This window comes from Olea europaea, unplaced genomic scaffold (assembly GCF_002742605.1).
Source record: "Olea europaea var. sylvestris unplaced genomic scaffold, O_europaea_v1 scaffold2501, whole genome shotgun sequence".
NCBI classification, from domain to species: domain Eukaryota; kingdom Viridiplantae; phylum Streptophyta; class Magnoliopsida; order Lamiales; family Oleaceae; genus Olea; species Olea europaea.
Genome location: NW_019243249.1, coordinates 66865 through 85618, shown reverse-complemented (window position 1 = coordinate 85618; position 18754 = coordinate 66865). Strand labels below are relative to the sequence as shown.

Genomic DNA, 18754 nt, shown 5'->3' with positions numbered 1-18754 from the left:
TATTTAGATAACTTGGATCAATTATAACTATTGAAAAACGCGAATTAGAGTTTTGCACATAATACCGTCGCTCTATCGCCAGGCTAGCAAACGGTGCGTCACTTGAGTTATAGCTCAACAACAAGCGCATGACAAGTTACTATTTTTCCACTCGAGTATCAAATGGTCATAGGCTTGCATAATTCTAATGACTCTCCTTGTTGTTCCAAACTCGAACACTAAATTTCCTATTTCATCTATACCATATTCCAATTGACTCACTTTGACAACTTTTCACATTAGCCATTTTATCTAAAGAATTGCCAATACAATAAAATTCTAACAGAATCCAATATACAGCGATAAACACGTTAACATTAGCTTCACCACAAAAGCTTTTGCTATCAGATACAATCTTCGGATTACAAAGAGAAAGCTGTATCACATGCAAACCCATAGTCAAACCTTTCAGATCCAGAGTCGATCTATTCGACTACATATCAAAATACAAAATAGTTATAGCTTTAGCACCTATTCCACTTGTCTTATCAAGCAACAACAAAAAGAAGACCATTTTCAAGGTGCGATATCTTCACAAGCGTCATAAGTTGTTCATTTCGTCACATCAGTAACTTGTTCAACTTGTATCCACCTGCTGCTGCTCTTTCTATTCCACACTCCATTTGATCTAGTAAAACAAAAGTAATAACCAAATATTTCTGTCAGTCATCTAGATAACGAAGGTTCCAAATTGCTAAATTGCACGTCAATGAATTCAAAGCTTTCATGCCATATAAAGCAAACTAATACGACACTACACATTTACACCTACCTAGAAATGACACCATGCAAGATTCTGTCTATTAACCCTTCAAGGAAAGACAGATTAAAGATTTCTTTCATGCCTCAAACTCGCATAAAGCTGTGGCCGGACTCTCAACTTATTTAGCATATAAAGGTGAAGGATTTGATGCATATCAGTCACCATAATTTAGTCAAGACAATAACTTCCAGGTCCTGCATTCAGCAGCGTACACTATAAGGCCACAATTAAGAATACCCACCTTCCACAATAAGATCTTCCTTTCCCAACAAACTCTTGGAAAATCATTTCCTAGTTCCTATCACTGATGAACCTCCATTTTCTGTTTGCTAACAAGACTTGTTTGATGGCCGCAGTTTTAAAAAGCCCTCTAGAGATTTGGGAAGATGCTATAAATAAATGTACAAATAAATCTATTCTTGTTTTATAATTCCTACAAAACATTCTACCAAATGAACGTTTACTTACACTCAAAAGGATCCAAGACGTAAATAAGAATAAATTGAGGTCAATCAACGTCAATGCATGTTTATATCATGTTTAGAGCTTCAATTAACAACACTACTAGAGTTTTCTTCATTATTTTGTTCAATATACTGTCTAACTGCACATAAGGCAATAAAATAAAATAGAACAAAATTCCTCCAGAAATCTCACATCTCAATCAGAATTTCACTCTGAAAGAGCAATACCTGAGCAGCACCCTACAATTGTTACATTGATAGCTTATTTGCACCAGCAAGGCTTTCTGATGCAGCACCAATATGTATCCATGTTTGTTGCATGTTTTGGATGGGAGTCGAACTGAGAGGATAAAAATTTAAGAAGGGGTTACGCCTTGATAGGAATTCTGTTGGTGCTGAAAGCCAATCTTTTAAGCTCCATATGAACATTGTTAATAAGGAGCCATTTGTAATGAGAAAAAAAGGGGCTTGAGATCTGGTGGCAGATATATGGGGGAGAAATACAGGATTGAGAAAAAGCACAAGACACAAGAAATTCAAGCAGTATCAATGAGATAAAACACATGTAATCATCCATAATCTATTAATACAGCACAAAATAAAAAGTGATATTAGACTAGGTTGGTTGCCGAGTACAATTTGCAGACCTAGAAAATTGACCCGGCTATTTTACAACCCTACCATAATCTGTGAGACATAAACGACCATAAAGCGAACCACATGATACCCATGTTTCACAACTGGGATGGCATTTTCAAAGAGAACCACGAAGACAGATAGAGACCTGAGACTCGGAGGGTTGCACCCGTGCTCATTGCGCTTCAAGGAATTGATGCTTGCTTTTCAGAAATACAAAAAAAAAATAGGGGATACGCCAAGTGTCACGTTGAACACATGTTCACTCCAACCTATGAAGATCACCATGCTTCAAAGAAAAAACAGATATTTTGCATAACAGGTATCGCCAATGCATGAAAACTACCTTGGATATTTCAAATTGGACCATAGAATATCTTAACTCACATGGGATACAAGGTTTCAGTTTTAAGGCGTCTAAAGGGTTGCATCTTCGAACAAAGAAATAGGTACTGTCTCTCTTTTACTTCAAAGTCCCCGAGTACTTTGTAGTTGTTCTGAGGCACAGGCTATATTTTGCATTAGGAAAAATACTAATCATCCCAATCTCTAAAGCCTTGCCATAAAACCACTAGATTTTGTTACAAAACAACATGATTTCATAAAAAACTATGAGCACAAAAAAATATGTGCTACATGCACAGAACATTGAGCTATTAAGCCAAAGTAACAATATGGGACGGAGAAGGATCTTGTTTGCTTCACCCCAAGGAGGCTGCTTGAAAAATAAATGAAAGAATAACCGTCAAAATTCACACATTCAACCAACTTGAACGTACTGTTTCCACTATCACGCCCATGATAGTGGTGTGCATGATCCATGCATCCCAAAGCCTTAAAGGAATCTTATGAACTAACATAATAAATCGCACATATGCAAATAATAATAAAAAGGAATAAATAAGAAAATTATATGAGGTGAAACTTACCTCACACTGGGCTTGATCCAAACCGGAAGAGAAAAGTTGAAACGAGAAACATCCTCTCGAAGAAAAGTTTGTATCCTGGGGCCATCCAAGTCATAGGTACCTATGTCATATGTCAAGTAAGTTGTAGTATTGTAATACAGTCCAGAATAGTCATCAGTGAAATATATGCAATTCCTAAGGCACTCTGGGTAATCAGAAGCTGAAATGGAGAAAGAATGATTGCTTCCAATAAAGATAGACCAGTCACCCAAAGACTTCACTTCCTCCCACTTTTCGTTGCAGACATCCACCCGGTAAATTACAAAATTCCATGTTCTGAGAACTGGGAGATCATAAATTTTTGTGTCATACATAATTCTTTGGACCACATGTATATGACCTCCTAGCTCCACAAGATATATAGAGGTTTCACCAAGCTCATTATCTACCTCTTGTACTGGTAAAGATACGGTCTTTAAATGAGAGCCTTTTGAATCACAGATTGTAATGTTTCCAGACGAATCAACAGCATAGAAGTTCCCACCAAAATAAATGACATCACTGACAAATGAAGGACCACAGTGCAATGGGGTCCAGGCTACATCACCTGGCTTTGTAAAAGCCATCTTATTGTCAGAATAGATTGCCAAAACTACACAGTTTGCTGAAGATGGATCTGAAGACAGAACAGCTTTATACACATATGTATTGCGAAATGTTTCAGGACAGCAAACGAGATTTTCCAGATTTGAGCATTTATGTAGTGGTGGGAGAAAAATTTGGACACGCGACAGGGGATTCAATAAATGCATATTATATGCAACATCCAGAGTAACCAACCAACCATGAGGTGAACCCCAACATCGCCTACCACAGATTTCTGGCAAAGAAAGCTCATAAACCATATCATTGAAAGGACTGTAAACTCGTCGCATATCACTTTCTTCCTTCTCTGTCAGCATCAACCAAGGAAGCAGAGAGCACGAAAATCTATCCGTTTGAAGCATAACCATTCTCCATGACTTGCAGACCAAGCCAAACCTCAGACGATCTTCCACAAAATGCAGCCGTCTTGCAATAAGCCCCAAAACATCAGCAGGTAACTTAGACCAATCTGTCATTGTCTGAGAGAAGAATAGAAAGTGAGAATCCAGCTGAATTATATGCCGGAGTAGAACTTTGCCTCTCAGGACATGAAAATAATCTATCATCAAGATTGATTGGAATTGATTTTCACTAAAAGAGATACTGAGATACTACAACTTATAAATACCCTGCAGGGAAAGGCAATTAATGCAGGCGATGGCTAGTAACATTGATGGCGAGAAACTACTATTAACATTGATAGAGGGCACGGCCTACATAAATTAAATCATCCCTTAATTACTAGTCCAACGGGTCTCCATATAAATTTGGGATGATATAATCAAGCCTCATCAAGCTAGGTGATGGAAGTAAATGGACACCTAACTTGCAATGGAAAGTTGCGGAGGAATCTTGTGGAACATTGGCAATTTGTCTACAAGAAGGAAAATAGCAGGTAACACAATCAACGCTCATGAAGGGCAACGTCTATTAACATTAATAGATCCTCAATTACTTGCACAGTAGATCTCCATGATTTTGCGATGATGGAAGCTAGATTTAATCACTTGTTTCAAGTCTCAACCGGCTTGTGGTAATACAATCATGAGACAACCTCCAACTTCCTTTTGACACAATCACGTAAACACGTAGATATGTACATGCATAATCTCAAACTACAATTTAAACATCATAAAATAGACACAAACAGACAAAGTACAACCAGAGAAAACAAGGAAGCCCATTAATTAAACATATAGGCATTAATTTCAGACCTACTACTATTGAAGTATTAAAATTGGAAGTTCAACGAATTTCATGCCAAACACGTAGTGGCGTCACAATTAGATCATGGAAAATTCAAATAAATAGCATAAAGTTCCTTCCTGATACAAACTGGCACTTGAAAATTTTCATCATGATGGAATTGGAATGGAAACAGTTGGTTTATGCAAAGTTCTAACTAAACAAATTTAAATTCACAATTGCAAATTTTTGTTTTAAGTGGAATTTAACCTTCTACTCCAGCCAACTAGCTGAGGCCATCCTACCTCCATTCCAAATCAACACACGCACATGCACAATAACTACTAGTCGATTGCTACAGGTTAAAAATAAATAAATAAATAAATAAAATAAAATAAAATGAAATGAAACGAAGCGTTGATTTCTATACGAAGATCAATAAATGCACAAAATCTTCAAAGAAAAAGGGGGGAAAGAAAACTTGAACGATCAATCAGTTCTTTCGAGAGAGGATTTTAAGGAATAATAACAGTAATGATCACCTCACTGCTAACACCACTATAAGCAATCTTTTTACATCACATTAACAAGAAAGAAACGAGTAAATAACACCACTCCTTATGGTTTAGATTAAATCTCAAACTTAACCATACAAATTACCACAAAAACCAATTAATCAGAAAATCCGATATTTCTATTACATTCTTAAATGGAAAAGATATGCTACTGAATTTTAAGAGAAATCACCGTTAAAGTTCGCTTCCTTTCAGACTTTTTCTTTCTCTAAACCGCCATTATTTTATTGAGCATTGCAGGTTTTGGAAAGTAAATGTAATGAACTGAACTGAACTGAATCTATTTGACTATGACGCGGTGCTTCAAATACGGATATGATTTGTTTATTTTATTTTATTTTAAAGTACATGTGTTTATTTAATGCGGTTATCGAGAGAGTTCCAGAGAATTCGTAAGGGCATGTTTGTTACGCAAGATTTCGTCAGTTTTTAAATTTTATCTTTAGTCATATGTATTAACCTGAATCCAAATTTACTTTTTAGAAAGAGTAATGATATTTATCATCATCATGATAAAATATTGATGATATGATAATTCATCATCTCTCGTGCTTCTCTCTCTTAAGACCGCATCTCGTCTCCCTCACACAAAAATTAAACTTTCTAATCTCATTATTTTATATAAATTATTGCATAATTAATGTTTCATCATGATTAAAAACAATATTCCGTCAAAAAACAACCAATGCTATTTTGCTCGAAGATAGTTGACATACAATCTGATTGATACTCACAAATAAAGGGCCCACTTTTTTTGAATTTTTTTATTCAAACGAGACCGACGCGCGTGAGAGGATGTCAAAATATTGTGTTAAAAAACAATTTAGGGCAAAGTAGTTTAATTGTTCAAAAAATTATAAATCTATTGAGCATTTTTTTTTTTGGACAATTTGTAAGAGGTGGGTCCTTGTATTTAAATGAATTCCACGTTTTATAAGCAAAAAAAGTGAGTCAACACAATGTGGCGGGTCCATGTCTTATAAGTTAGCTTTTATTATCACTAGCAGTAGTCAAACGTGGCTTAATAGACTAAGGAGCATGTGTTGGCTATGCTTGTAATAAAAGAACATATGTGCTTCATGTATGTATATAATGGTTAACACATGATGAAATATGATTGGCTCAAAATTACATGATAGTTCATAATAGTTTATCAATTGTGCTACATGTACATAATCATAATTTTTCACCGATTGCGCTATATGTACGTAATAATTAACATAATAGTTGACTTACACATGATGTGATGAAATATGATTGGATCATAATTTTTTTCAACCAAATAAAAAAATTTGTTCACTCTCTTTTTGACATCTTTTTTGAAGTACTCCTTTTTGATATCTCGTCTGTGTTTGAACAAAATTAGACCTTACTACATGTATATCAAGTTTGCATAATGCTACATGTCACTCTATCATTTGTCAATTTAAAATAAAGTCAACTTTTTCATTCATTATTTTTCCTCTACACCCTTTATGTAATCCCTAATGTACCATTTTTATATACAACTAACATAATCAAAACTATTATTTAATTTCTTTACGTATAAATAGCATTATTCATAAAAGACGATTGTGCTGCATATATATATACAATTGTTAACATAATAATTTATGTATGCATGATCACATTGTCTACGCTATACCCATGCTTGGGCGGAGTCTCAGCAGGCTTTTGTCGTGAACAAGACAAATGGTTTATAGAAAGTCAAAATTTAACAGCAAATAAGATTTAAAAATAAATAAATTTAAGAATTTGAGGCCTTGGGCAAAATAAGTACGAGAACATTTTCGAAAACAATAATAAATATTTGATAGAACAAATAGTACTTACAAAAGTTTTGTTGGTGATGAATGATGATTGACGATTTGATTGGAATTCACATTAATTTGTCATTTAAGACAGTAAGTGATATTATTGATGATTATCAACAAATATTCGTCAACGATTATCAACATCAATGTTGTGAGTGAACTTGATGTGAATCATGAACAAGAAGTTATTGTAATAGTTGATAGTATGATTATTGATTATTTTATTTGAAATTAGTATATGTCTCTGATTCAGATAGAATTACAATAGTGATATTGTTGATGATCATTGAAACACATTCGACAGTGAATACTAACTAAAATATCATAAGTGGTGTTAAAAATAACCAACGGTGCTTTGAACACAGCCAAAGTCGCTAAAAATTTATTTTTTTATATTTTTCATGGTGACCCATTTCATCATTTTTTATCAAAAGCTACTAAAAAGCTGTCAAATTATCGTGATAAATATCGTCTCGTAGATTGTGTTAAACGCAAATGGTACTAAATAGCATTATTTATGTAACAAAATCCATGCAAGCTTCGTAATTATTACTCTTCGTGCAAGCTAGACCACAAATTATTAGGAAGCAAAGTGCCAAAACTTGACATAAGCAACATTAGAATGTTTTTTTTTATGTGATTCCAAGTTCCATTAGAGGGTTCAAGAACCATGAAGGACGCAGAGTGGATTATCCGTGGAGGCCTATGCACATAGAGGCAAGTATATGCAATGCAGACCGGGGAGAGGTTGATTGGTCTCAAGCTCCTTTCAGTACTCATTATCAAGATTTCGATTTTAATGCTTGCCCAACTCAAATCAACATTATTTTGCAATGTAATTCGAAAAAGTATTTCTGGAACAACTTGAAGCTCAATGCGAAGCAAAAACAGAAATCGGATACAGAAGATCGATATGAAATATGAACACTGTTCAAATATGACTACAAAAAAACCAGAATGCCTATGGAAAATATTTTTGCTCGAAGTACTCTAATCTCAATGATACAGAGTCGGCCTAACAAAAAATACATAATGAAAATCAGAGGAGAATAATAGTGCCCTTATTGATGTTTATGTACTTTGGTTTCTTCCATCGAGCATGCAAAACCAAAAAAGAAAGGGGACAAAAAGGACAAAAAAAGACTGCTAGAAAGGAACAAGTCTAGAATTTTATTATACAACCAATGAAGTAACAATTGGAGGCCACCATTTTCACTACTAGCAAGACTTTTTTTTGTACTTGGCAAAGAGCAAATCTCCATTTTTTTTCTTTTAAAAAAGAAGAAAAAGCAAATAGAAATTGCATTAGTGAGCATCACCATGAATAATTGGCGATAAGAAGAGAGGAATACAATCTGACCAAGACACGACCCTGTACTTGACACGTGAATCCCACAAGCTCACGGGAATATGTGTATTTACCATTTATAGCAAAGAGATTCCAAAAAACTGGTTAGTCCATCGTAAGTTTGATGAGATATTGAGATGTGATTGGCTAAAATCACTTGTCCTCACCTACCAACATGCCATAAATGTACAAATTCGAATTTTGTGTTACCCAAAGTGCATGTCCTCGAAAGAGTTTTGACACACCTAAAACAAACATTGAACATAACCCAATACTACGATTGACATAATTTGTACCCTTTTTCCTGTGTACCTTACCAAACAAGCAATAAATATGGTGAAAAATATTGCAGTCGTGATGTTAAAATAAAAACCGTAAGCAATATTTCAATCTAAGGCTCTACAAATAATAATGGAAGTTCCAAAACTAAGCAATTAGGTTATTCCATTTCAATTGAAGGAGTCCAAGTTAAACAGGTACAAAGAGCATCCAAGATTTCTGTAAACAACGAAACCATGGACAAAAATCCCATCACATCCAGTTTGGGTGATGATCATCAACTAATATAAACAGGAAAAAAATGCTACCCCAGAATTGATTATGAAATATCATTCACGGAATTAGTACTTACATGGTTGACACTTGATAGTTATCTGATTCAGCCAAACAATGTGTAAGCACAATTAAGCAGTTCAGCCACCAGTACGACATAAGCAAGTAAACTCCAACTTACATGGAACTATGGTAGCGTAATTTCCTGCAGACAGCCACTTGTGAAGGTTCAAACCTTTGTCCGAAGATTCTACTCAAGACTTACAAAACTAAGAGGCATACATACAAGTGATAATTCATACTCTGTGTCAACCTCACGAACCTGCCAATTCAATTTAAGTTCCTACCTCCATTTATCCATGGTATTTGCCACGATGAATCAGACTTTGTCCTCCTACCCTTAGCCTTTCACTGGTTTTGTCAATTCCAGTTCCATTACAAAATGCTATTGGATCCCTTGAAACTCGGTTTTCCAAGCTTATAGCCATATCAGGTTCAACAGAGGCCATTTCAGTGTCATTGTCAAATATCCCTGTTTGCCCATCCAAATTATCAGATGAACAGCTTCGACCAGAATAATGTTTCTCCTCATCTGGCAACAAATAACCATTTTGACATGTTAAATTGGGTTTGACGATCCCATTTGTTTGACTATTCAGGTGGCTATTTGATGCTACTTCAAGGATACCTTCTTTCTTGACACATTTGTCTCTTGGGCGTTTGCCAAGAAAACCAGGAGCAAGAAGTGGCTTCAACTTTGCTCCAGAAGAACTCAATCCATTAGATTTCTTTGCCACATCTTGAATACCATGAGGGGATGATATGTTATTTTCAGACTTGGCAATCTGAGGCATAGATGAATGAGTAAAGTTCAATTCATCGTGGGCTTTGTCACTGGTAACTGCCATGGCTGATACATCATGTGCTGTATTGCATTTCTCGGAGATATGGTTCCGAGTATTGGAATAAGCTTCACCGGAAATTTCAAATAAACCTTCATTCATGTCATTGCTGCCCCCACTTACATTCTCAACATCAGACATGGGGGAGGATGGTTTAATGTTGTAAACTCCAGACTGAGGAGAAATTGTACAAGTCATTGAAATATTTCCAGTGGCTGGTTCATGAGCTTGTTCAGCAATTGAATCAACTTCTCCAGGTGTGACAAAGCACCCATTACTGTGTAAACGTTCAACATCCTTGACAATTGAAGGACTTGCTTCAGAATCTACCATCACTATATCCCCTCTAGCGTCAACAGAATCAGTTGAGAATGATAAGTCTTCCCCACCATTTGAGATCTTAGGTCCTGAACAATTAACAGATGCCAATGGTCCAGAATCAACAGGGCTATCGAGGCATCCTGCTGGAGAGAAGCACTCATTAGGCTGATTTGGGGATAGATGTACTTCCATTTTCATGTTTTCCGTTTCCTCTTTCCTTACAGATTCAGCAGGAAGTAAGCAAGATGGGCGAGCCCGGATCCTATGAAAAGCAACACCAAAAATGACTACTATATACCATTTAAGTTAGCCATACACAGGACCATTGGCTAGTCAGCTATTAAATAAGATTTGACCAACAAATATCAAATGGTGATTCAAGAAAACAAAAAATCAAGGGGCTGTCCAATCCAATCTCTATATATCTAACAATGTACTCGGGGTGATTATTTAACGATTTTGCAAGTTAGGACTTGCTAACATCTCTGCTCTTATTGCAATTAAGAGAAGTAACACTTTCTTTTTTCTTTTATTTTTTATTTTTATTTTTTTTAGTTGTTCTTTTTGAAAGTTCTCTTCCTAATGTACATTTATTGAACATGCCACTGGACTTGTGAGCTAAATTGATTTCTTGTGTGGGGAATCTGTTAGTTTTTCCAAACTCCCTGAAGTCTTCTTCAGATATCCATCTCTCATGCAGTGACACAAGTGCTCTTTCTCCACACTGATCACTGACTACTTTCATCTTCTTCATTCATGTCAGTGATTCATACGGTGCCCTCATTATGCCTTTTATTCATTCTGAATGCATCTTCACGGAAAACCATCGGTTGGACCAGAAACTCAAGCTAATATTTATAATTGCTTAATTTCACAGTAGAAGTTGCAATGCCAGCTTGTTATCTTATCTATATTAGTAATAACACTGAAACAATTTGAGAAGCCACTCTCCCCCAAGGCTAATTCACGTTGTAGCTCTTTTTGGAACTACAAGATTTGTTGTTCTTTTAACGTGTAATTAAAATACGATGCCCCAGTGGGACTGCCATGGTAAGAACTGTCTTCTTCTCCTTGCTTTACTCTCATCATTTTCCCTCCATTACTCATGAAACCATGCACTCACATTGCTCTCTTACAGAAAACCAAACGCTTGATCTAGTCACATAAGTACAATCAACGACATTACTCAACGATATCTAGAGTAGTTAGCTTTTATTCTATAGCCTAGCCAACTAAGAGCATGTTCAAGAGCCTCTTTATCTTTAAAGAGTATATTTTACATAATAGAGAGCACCTTATAATTCAAAGAGAGATATTTTTTACACACTCGAATGAACTCCTTTTTTTTTTTTTTTTTTTTTTAATCTTCATTTTACTTTTTCCAATAACCATTAATTGCTTTTTCCTCATTTTTTAATTAATATTTTTGTTTCGGATGACAAAGGATAAAATAATCCAAGTAGAGCATTAAAACATGCAACTTATTAAATGCAATCGTTATAAAATACGTATACATAGCTCCAAGTGTAGTCAGTCAAATCCACTACCTATTTTAAAGGAGTTTGTTGAAGCTTAATTTTAAGGATTCAATCTTTAAAATAGAGCATTTTACATTTAAAGTCTCTTAGAATTGCTCTAATTAAGACCTCCTCCAAGGTATTTAATTTAGTCATCTGACCTCTAGAATATATATTGCATTAAGTAAACTTATCTCAAAGACATACAACTGAGCATGTTATAAGCACCTTATAGCTTAGCCAAACATGCTAACTATCATTTTTTAAGTTTGCATGTGTGTTTACTTCTGGGGGGTGGGCAAGGTACTTTACACAGATGTTGACAACAAAAGTCCTATTCTCTGTAAAATTAGTGGTTCTGATGCAATTTTTACTTTTGTTTGTTTGTTTTAGGTTATTCCGCACAAACATGGTTGAGGTTCTAGAGAAGTTTATCATAATTTGAAATGTGGATATTTGGGATTGCTCAGAAGAAGAGCCCTAGAATGAGAGAGATACCTGTTATATAAGAGCATATAAGCTCCCTGTGAAAGAACCTCATCCAAATCAACACTAGCAACCTGATAGAGGAAAAATAAGGAATATGAAGTGAATGTTCAACAAGAATAAAGAATGCCCTGCCATACTATCGTGGAATGCTATTCTTTCTTTCAAAAATGCAGTAGCATTTTCCAAGAATTGTTTCTTTCATTCGAAATAGATCTTTAACCAGATACGGGTATAAATTTTTGAGTGTTCAACTAGAACATGTCCCATCAGTGCTTATGAGAAGCATATCAGGCGAAAAAATTGCAGTCAGATGCCTGAACATGTACAAACAGTATTTGTTGTGACATTCCTTTAGCCTAAATTTTATTTGGAATTGCCTATGGATTGTGAACATCGGAAATGGGCAAAAGGTACCATAAGCACGCCATCGCACTATAAGTGAGTTCTGGAACTTCAAAACTTGCATTCAAGCAATTTCTGCCTTTTTCGTTGTTCATTGAAATTATGGCTTAACATGATTATCCTCCCAACACTTCAATCTTAATGAGGCAACAACTGAATTGAACAACTAAAATTGAAGAGGAAGAAACTCTTCCAGGTCTGCATCTCTCGATTGAACTGCTTTTTGAATAGATAATTCACATATACAGCACCACGCAAAAGAAACATATTTTTAATGATTCACATCATAAATTCATCATGCTAAACTTCAAAATGGCTTCCTCTTGGAAAAATATTATTTTATCAACTGAAACAAACCAGATCACTTGCTATTTATTATTTAAAGAAAACTGGTGCTTCATTTCAGAATCTTCAAAGTACCACAAAATGATAGATATTTGCACTTGCTTAGACATCACGTACACCTACATCGCCTTTAAGGAAGGTTATTTTTTTAGGAAAACAGATGTCCAATCAAGAACGAGGATATTACTCGCTAACATCCAAAAAAACTAAAATGGGGGCCTTCAATACAGGATGGTAGGTATTAAATACTGACTCATACTCCTACATCATACAACTCATTTGCGCGAATCATAAAAATCACATATGAGATACACTGAGACAAAGGTCACACTGAAAGACATATATGACACAGAATTGTATAAGCTATGAAGACCAGTGTTCAATTCAAAATGATGCTGTTCAAGTGTTTGCCCTTTGCAGAGTCGCAGACACGAGAGGATACATTTAAATGCATGCACAGATAGAAAATTTTACCTTGCTATCGTCAATCCTGTACCACTTTCCATGAAAATCTTTGACATAGCATATATAATGGCCAAAATATGATGCATTTAACATGTCCACGTGGACAATAACTGCATATAGCTTGTAAACATCATTGCCATCTTCTGATTCACTCATGTAAGGGCTCAGATTCAAAGTCTCTGGGAATGTCACCCTCTTATTAAGTTTACCAAACCTCCCACTCTGCATGACAAAAAGACACGTACATCAACTATACTCTGTGAAGTGAATTTCCCCTGACTGAAGTTTTCGGTTCATTTATAATCAAATAAAAAACCAATACTGAAGCAGAAGGAATTACTTCAAGCATCGAACGCCAATGAGAAACTTTTAAATTGGTTATCTGTCTAAACTAACAGCCTGACTAGATGCACTTACCCTTGAGATGACGTTTACTAGTAATCACCAAAGAAACGGGTAAAATTAGGTGCCTTCGTCAATGATAGTTAAACAGCCTGAAATCTGCTATTCTTTTTGGTGTCAAAAGAAATCTGGTCTGTTCCCACTAATAAAACTTATATGGTGCACCTACCACTAATCCATTCAAAGGCTTCAGATCTCAAACTCACATACCCATTTTCTAGCATAGTCAACGTTCCCTTCCTCTTGTTCTACATTTTTCTTTTGTGAAGTTAGTTCTACATATTTTAATTAGCTGGGGAAAAAAAAAAGGTGAGACAGGAATGCAGAACTAACCTGAAACCTTTTCAAGGCAATCGTAAGTATGTTGGGTGCCCTCCGCACCACAAGGCGCTTCCATGCCATGACATAATCATTGCATCTGCAAGCAAAATGCATTCCAGTAGGTAAATGTCACTTATGAAGGGATGGGAGAAGCAAAGAATGTAGCAGTAAAGTATACACTGCCCATAATAAATTATGTCAAAGCGGGTGGTATTTTCTGTTAAAATAAATTTGGCAGGAAGCACCCCTTCTTGATACAAAATTTAACTGTAACGGCCTATCAGCAAAAAATAAAATAAAAATTAATTAATTAATTGTAACCGAAAAAGAATTGAATCAATCTACAAAGCAACTAAAGATAGGAAGGAAAAGAAGTTATGCAACAATATGCTTGTTGTACTGTCCAACAGAACCTAGACACTTGTACTTGGCAAAAGGGAAAACCTGTGTGACAGTAGCAGATTTAGTTTGTTCATTACGTCTTTTATAAAGTTAGTGAAATATTCAGATTCTTCAGTGCCTGTATAACTAGTGGAAGTACCAAGTAAGGAAAACAGATATAAATGAGAACAATTGTGTAAATAGATTAGAAGTAAGATGGGCTAGAAATTCACTATTCTGGAAGAATGAATGTAAATTTAAGGTAATTCCATGCTATAAGAAAGAATGTTTACCCATCACATTTATACATATTATCCCCATGAAGCCACTCTTTGGCAGTGAACTGGTCCAAACATTCCTCCAAAGATGAAGCATCACCATGAATTTCAACAGTTAAATCCATCATGTTCTCAAACTGGTTCGAAACATTGTTGCAGTTTGTGCAGATAACCTGGGAAGGCAAATAATAAAAGGAAAAAAATAAGGCAGGGAGAGAGAGGAAAGAAGAGGAGGTATGGAGGGAGGTAGATGTAACAAAATAGAGAAAAACTCTTGCAAAAATAATTTGACCTGAGATTGAAGGTGACCTCCAAATATATGCTGAATAAGGGTGGTTTCTTGGAATCTAGGATGAACGGCCTTTTCTCCCCCAAATTCATCAAGGCACGCTGACTGCATTGTGTCAATGGCAAACCTACAAAACATTGAATTGTACATATACCAAAAAAAATGGAGGAGGTTCAAAACGCTTTCTTAAAACTCTGAAAAGCACAACTAGTATGAAAACCAAAATCAGATGTGACTCAAATAATAAGAACCTCATGAACTCGTGGGCATCCTCCTGTTTCCCATAGCCAAGGTTACCACCAATATTAGGCAATCGTGATAGAATGTTAATTGGAGAAAATGGCTGCAGACTCCGGCTAGCCCTTTCGACATGAGCTTGAAATTCACACAGAAAGCACCAATCATCATGTTGACCTGAGGGACATGCAAATAAAATGAGAAAATAAGGAGTGTCCAAAAATAAATTCGAACAGACAGATATAATGAGTCATATTATTTAATAAAAGCATAAAAATATTGGATGAGTTTTTAGGTCAGTGTAATTACATTCTTTCCGATGGCCTTTCTCCAACAAGTAGGCAACAAGTGGCCGGGTAAACGCAAGACATTGGAGAACCACGTTAGCAAAGCAGCTGCAAAGGAGGAAGAGGGAGCAGAATATAAAAACATTTGGAATTTCAAATAAAAAAATTAACAAGCCAGAAACAGTTCAAAGGTATATGTAAATTCACTAAACTATACCTGTTTCCACAATTTAAGAGTCCACAAGGAGAAAAACCAGGCTTGTCCCAATTAAAAAGTTCCACAAATTCCTCATAAGGGAAAAGTATCTGAAAACATAAATGCAGAAGAATTTGTCAAAGTCTCATCATTAGTACTTACATACCTCGAATATGAAAATGGAGAGTCAATTACTTCTTTCGAGTGCTTGAAAATCTTGGAGCTCCCACCTCCAGGAACCAATGAAACCTTTCTTCGCCTCAAAATAGATGTAGATTGCATAGAATTAGCTTTATGAGACAATTGAAAATCACTGCATTTCTTCTTGTGCTCAGACCAGTGAGATTTTTGGCAAGCTTCGGAGCTAAAATTTCAGAGGCAAAGTTAAAAAAATAAGCTTCATAATCTTGAAAGAAAGTTTATTCTCTTTTCTGGTGAACCTAAAGTAATTCAAAGAAATAGCATTTTTTAGAAAATGAGTGATGAGACAAAGAATTCAATTACACAAGCTAAGTAGCAATAGCAGCTGTTGAAGAAAGAATGAGGATAGTTCTTACAACAAAAATCTTAAGGTTAGGAAAGTAGATACCGAGATAGACCGAGTGTCATAAAGAATGCCGTAAAAACAGTTATCTTCATATAGTCTGTCTTAGGCTATAAAGAATATAGTTTTGGAGGTCAGAAATCCATTACGCTGATTTTAATTTTCCTCAACCTTCTTTGTGGAATTGTGAAAGGGATCAAATAACTCAATTTCTAAACCCAGAGAAGGTTAGCAGCCTATTACACTCCCCCATTATACACATTAAAGCAATGAGTTAGGCTAAACCTGCTGGCTCTTAAAAACCACACTCCAGCTCGTACATACCAGACAAGACAGTCGACTCACGCAATTACAAACACAGAGGTATGTTCACACAACCTCCCATTAGAGTTGAATGTAAGCACATACACCATATTTACTTGAATAAATTCACTGTGTTGGAATATTTTTCAGCATTTTTTTATTTTATTTTTTTTGAGTAAAAATAAAATAAACAAGTGAGACAAAATTTATCATACACCATACAATGTTTTATGTGAATAGAAGTTTACATGAATAAACTTAAAATAAACAACAAGAAGAAATTTATCAACAGGACAATCATGCTTTGACATGAAGAAAAAGAACCAGACCCCTATTTCTTTGTGAATTGAGATGTAATTAGATGTTAAATGAGACATTACAATTACTTGCTTGCTTAAATGCAAAAAAGAACGACTGCCACTGAAACATCTCAATTATTATCAGCAGTTTGCATTATCCACCTCGTGATTAAATGAGTACCAAACATAGACAACTAATGCTTGGACCTAACAAAAAATAGTGGTATAACAGAGATAAAAGGACAGCTAAATTTTTGCTACAGGTTTCCTCTAGGGAGTATTTGAGTACCTGAATATTCTGTTACTGAATGTGAATATACGGGATTCATTTACGTGAATGGAAGCTAGTGCGTAACATTTAACATTTTGAGAATACTTGTTTAGCAGTTATTTTGATTCAAACGGTTCTATTCCTTATCCGGAATAACATAATTGCATTACCAGGTGAATGAAACTACACAGAAACAACGGACATAAAACAAATGTGCAGCCACTAGTGCGTATGACCTTACATGTAAACTAACATTCCCAACGCAAGTTAAACAATTTACAGACTTTCATGCACAGGATACAAAAAATTAGCATCAGACAACAAATTTGTTCCTAACAAAACACGATAGCTAGAAGAAAATAAATCCCACTGAATGAACATGCGAACAAATTTATGGAAAATCCGTAAAAAAACAGTTAGTATATAATCAGAAACATGATAACCCCATACATATGGAAAAAAAATTAAATAAAACCCATAAACAATGTGCTTGTGCGCTTACCAGTACTTGACCATCTTGCAACGGGCGCATTGTTTCGTGCCTCTCCGTTCACAGACGGCGCAAGGAACGGCGGCGTCACCGCCAGCGGCCGCCATCTTCTCCTTGTTGCGATCGAACGAGTAATCCGACTCAAAATTGGAGTCGACAACGAAGTACTTAGAGGCGGTGTTTCTCACGAGTTGGAGCAACCCAAAAGCCACCAAGAATGGTGTCACTATGAATTGCAGGAACCAATAGAGATCCACCTCCACATGCATTTAACAATCCCTGGATAAATGTCAATTCAACAATTTCATTGTAATTAAATACCAATTACTGTTAGAAGTGTATTCTGATTGTAATTCTATAATTTCTGTGTAATTTGTGTGCGTATGCGTTTTGGGTTTTCTTGGTTTATATATACGCAGGGGAAGAGGAATCTGGTTGGGGGAGAGGTTAAATTGGTTACAGGAAGGATTACCCTTTCCCCTTTCTGTTCTCAGATTATACTCATAATTACATATATTTTTCGTTTTTCATTTTTAAGGTTTCTCACTTTCTTGTTAATTGTTATGGTGAATTTTTGTGGGGGTCCGGGTTGAGTCGGATCGGGATCGGACCCGTAACTTATTTATTTTTAAAATTTAATTATTTAAAAATTAGAATAAGCTTAAATTTATATTAAAAATTTACTTATTTTCTTAGAAGGAATTACTCAGAAGTAAAAACTTTTATAATTAGCCAAACATGCTCATGACAAAGATTTTGCATCCTTCAACGCGTATAGATTTAACAATCCCCTGAGTGTACAGAAAACAGTTGACAGAATCTATACAAATAAAACATAGCGGGGGTGGATTTTTTTTATTATTTATTTTTTTGTTGCACTATTTTATTCACATGTGATTCACCCTCAATGTGAGAAATCTGTAGCATTTCTGTCAAACTCATTTCTGTACAAATTGATTTTCCCTAGATTTAATATTTGAAATCTTTATGGTTTAACATTGAGAATTTAGAAACATGATAAGATTATAGATCATGATAAAAAAAAAATAATAGAATTAGTGCTCAAAATTATTTTATTAAATGTTT

At 35.2% G+C, this 18754-nt stretch overlaps 3 protein-coding genes across 5 annotated transcripts; 1 reads left to right on the top strand and 2 right to left on the bottom strand.

Moving 5' to 3' along the window:
- Positions 1-334: 334 nt before the first annotated feature.
- LOC111382453 (F-box protein At2g17690-like) lies at positions 335-5522 on the bottom strand. 2 transcript variants are annotated; one of them, XM_023006432.1, is made up of 4 exons: positions 5388-5522; positions 2832-3934; positions 1495-1606; positions 335-667 (listed from the first exon to the last, which is right to left on the bottom strand). In XM_023006432.1, exons 2-3 carry the CDS (start codon positions 3929-3931, stop codon positions 1516-1518), a joined length of 1191 nt encoding a protein of 396 aa, XP_022862200.1. In that variant the 5' UTR covers positions 3932-3934; positions 5388-5522; the 3' UTR covers positions 335-667; positions 1495-1515. The 2 variants fall into 2 exon arrangements, with proteins under 2 accessions (XP_022862200.1, XP_022862201.1); XM_023006433.1 differs by lacking the exon at positions 1495-1606.
- Positions 5523-7524: 2002 nt separating this feature from the next.
- On the top strand, positions 7525-7953 carry LOC111382452 (xyloglucan endotransglucosylase/hydrolase protein 3-like). Its single transcript, XM_023006431.1, has 2 exons — positions 7525-7571; positions 7686-7953. The coding sequence occupies exons 1-2, from the start codon at positions 7525-7527 to the stop codon at positions 7951-7953; spliced, it is 315 nt and encodes a 104-aa protein (XP_022862199.1).
- An 851-nt stretch (positions 7954-8804) lies between these two features.
- Positions 8805-18187, bottom strand: LOC111382455 (ubiquitin carboxyl-terminal hydrolase 18-like). Of its 2 annotated transcripts, XM_023006436.1 has the most exons (12): positions 17681-18187; positions 15957-16125; positions 15783-15871; positions 15588-15673; positions 15293-15455; positions 15045-15168; positions 14768-14925; positions 14106-14190; positions 13380-13592; positions 12168-12229; positions 9618-10414; positions 8805-9521 (listed from the first exon to the last, which is right to left on the bottom strand). In XM_023006436.1, the coding sequence occupies exons 1-12, from the start codon at positions 17935-17937 to the stop codon at positions 9283-9285; spliced, it is 2442 nt and encodes an 813-aa protein (XP_022862204.1). In that variant the 5' UTR covers positions 17938-18187; the 3' UTR covers positions 8805-9282. The 2 variants fall into 2 exon arrangements, with proteins under 2 accessions (XP_022862204.1, XP_022862203.1); XM_023006435.1 differs by having other exon boundaries at positions 8805-10414; positions 17681-18186.
- Positions 18188-18754: the final 567 nt, after the last annotated feature.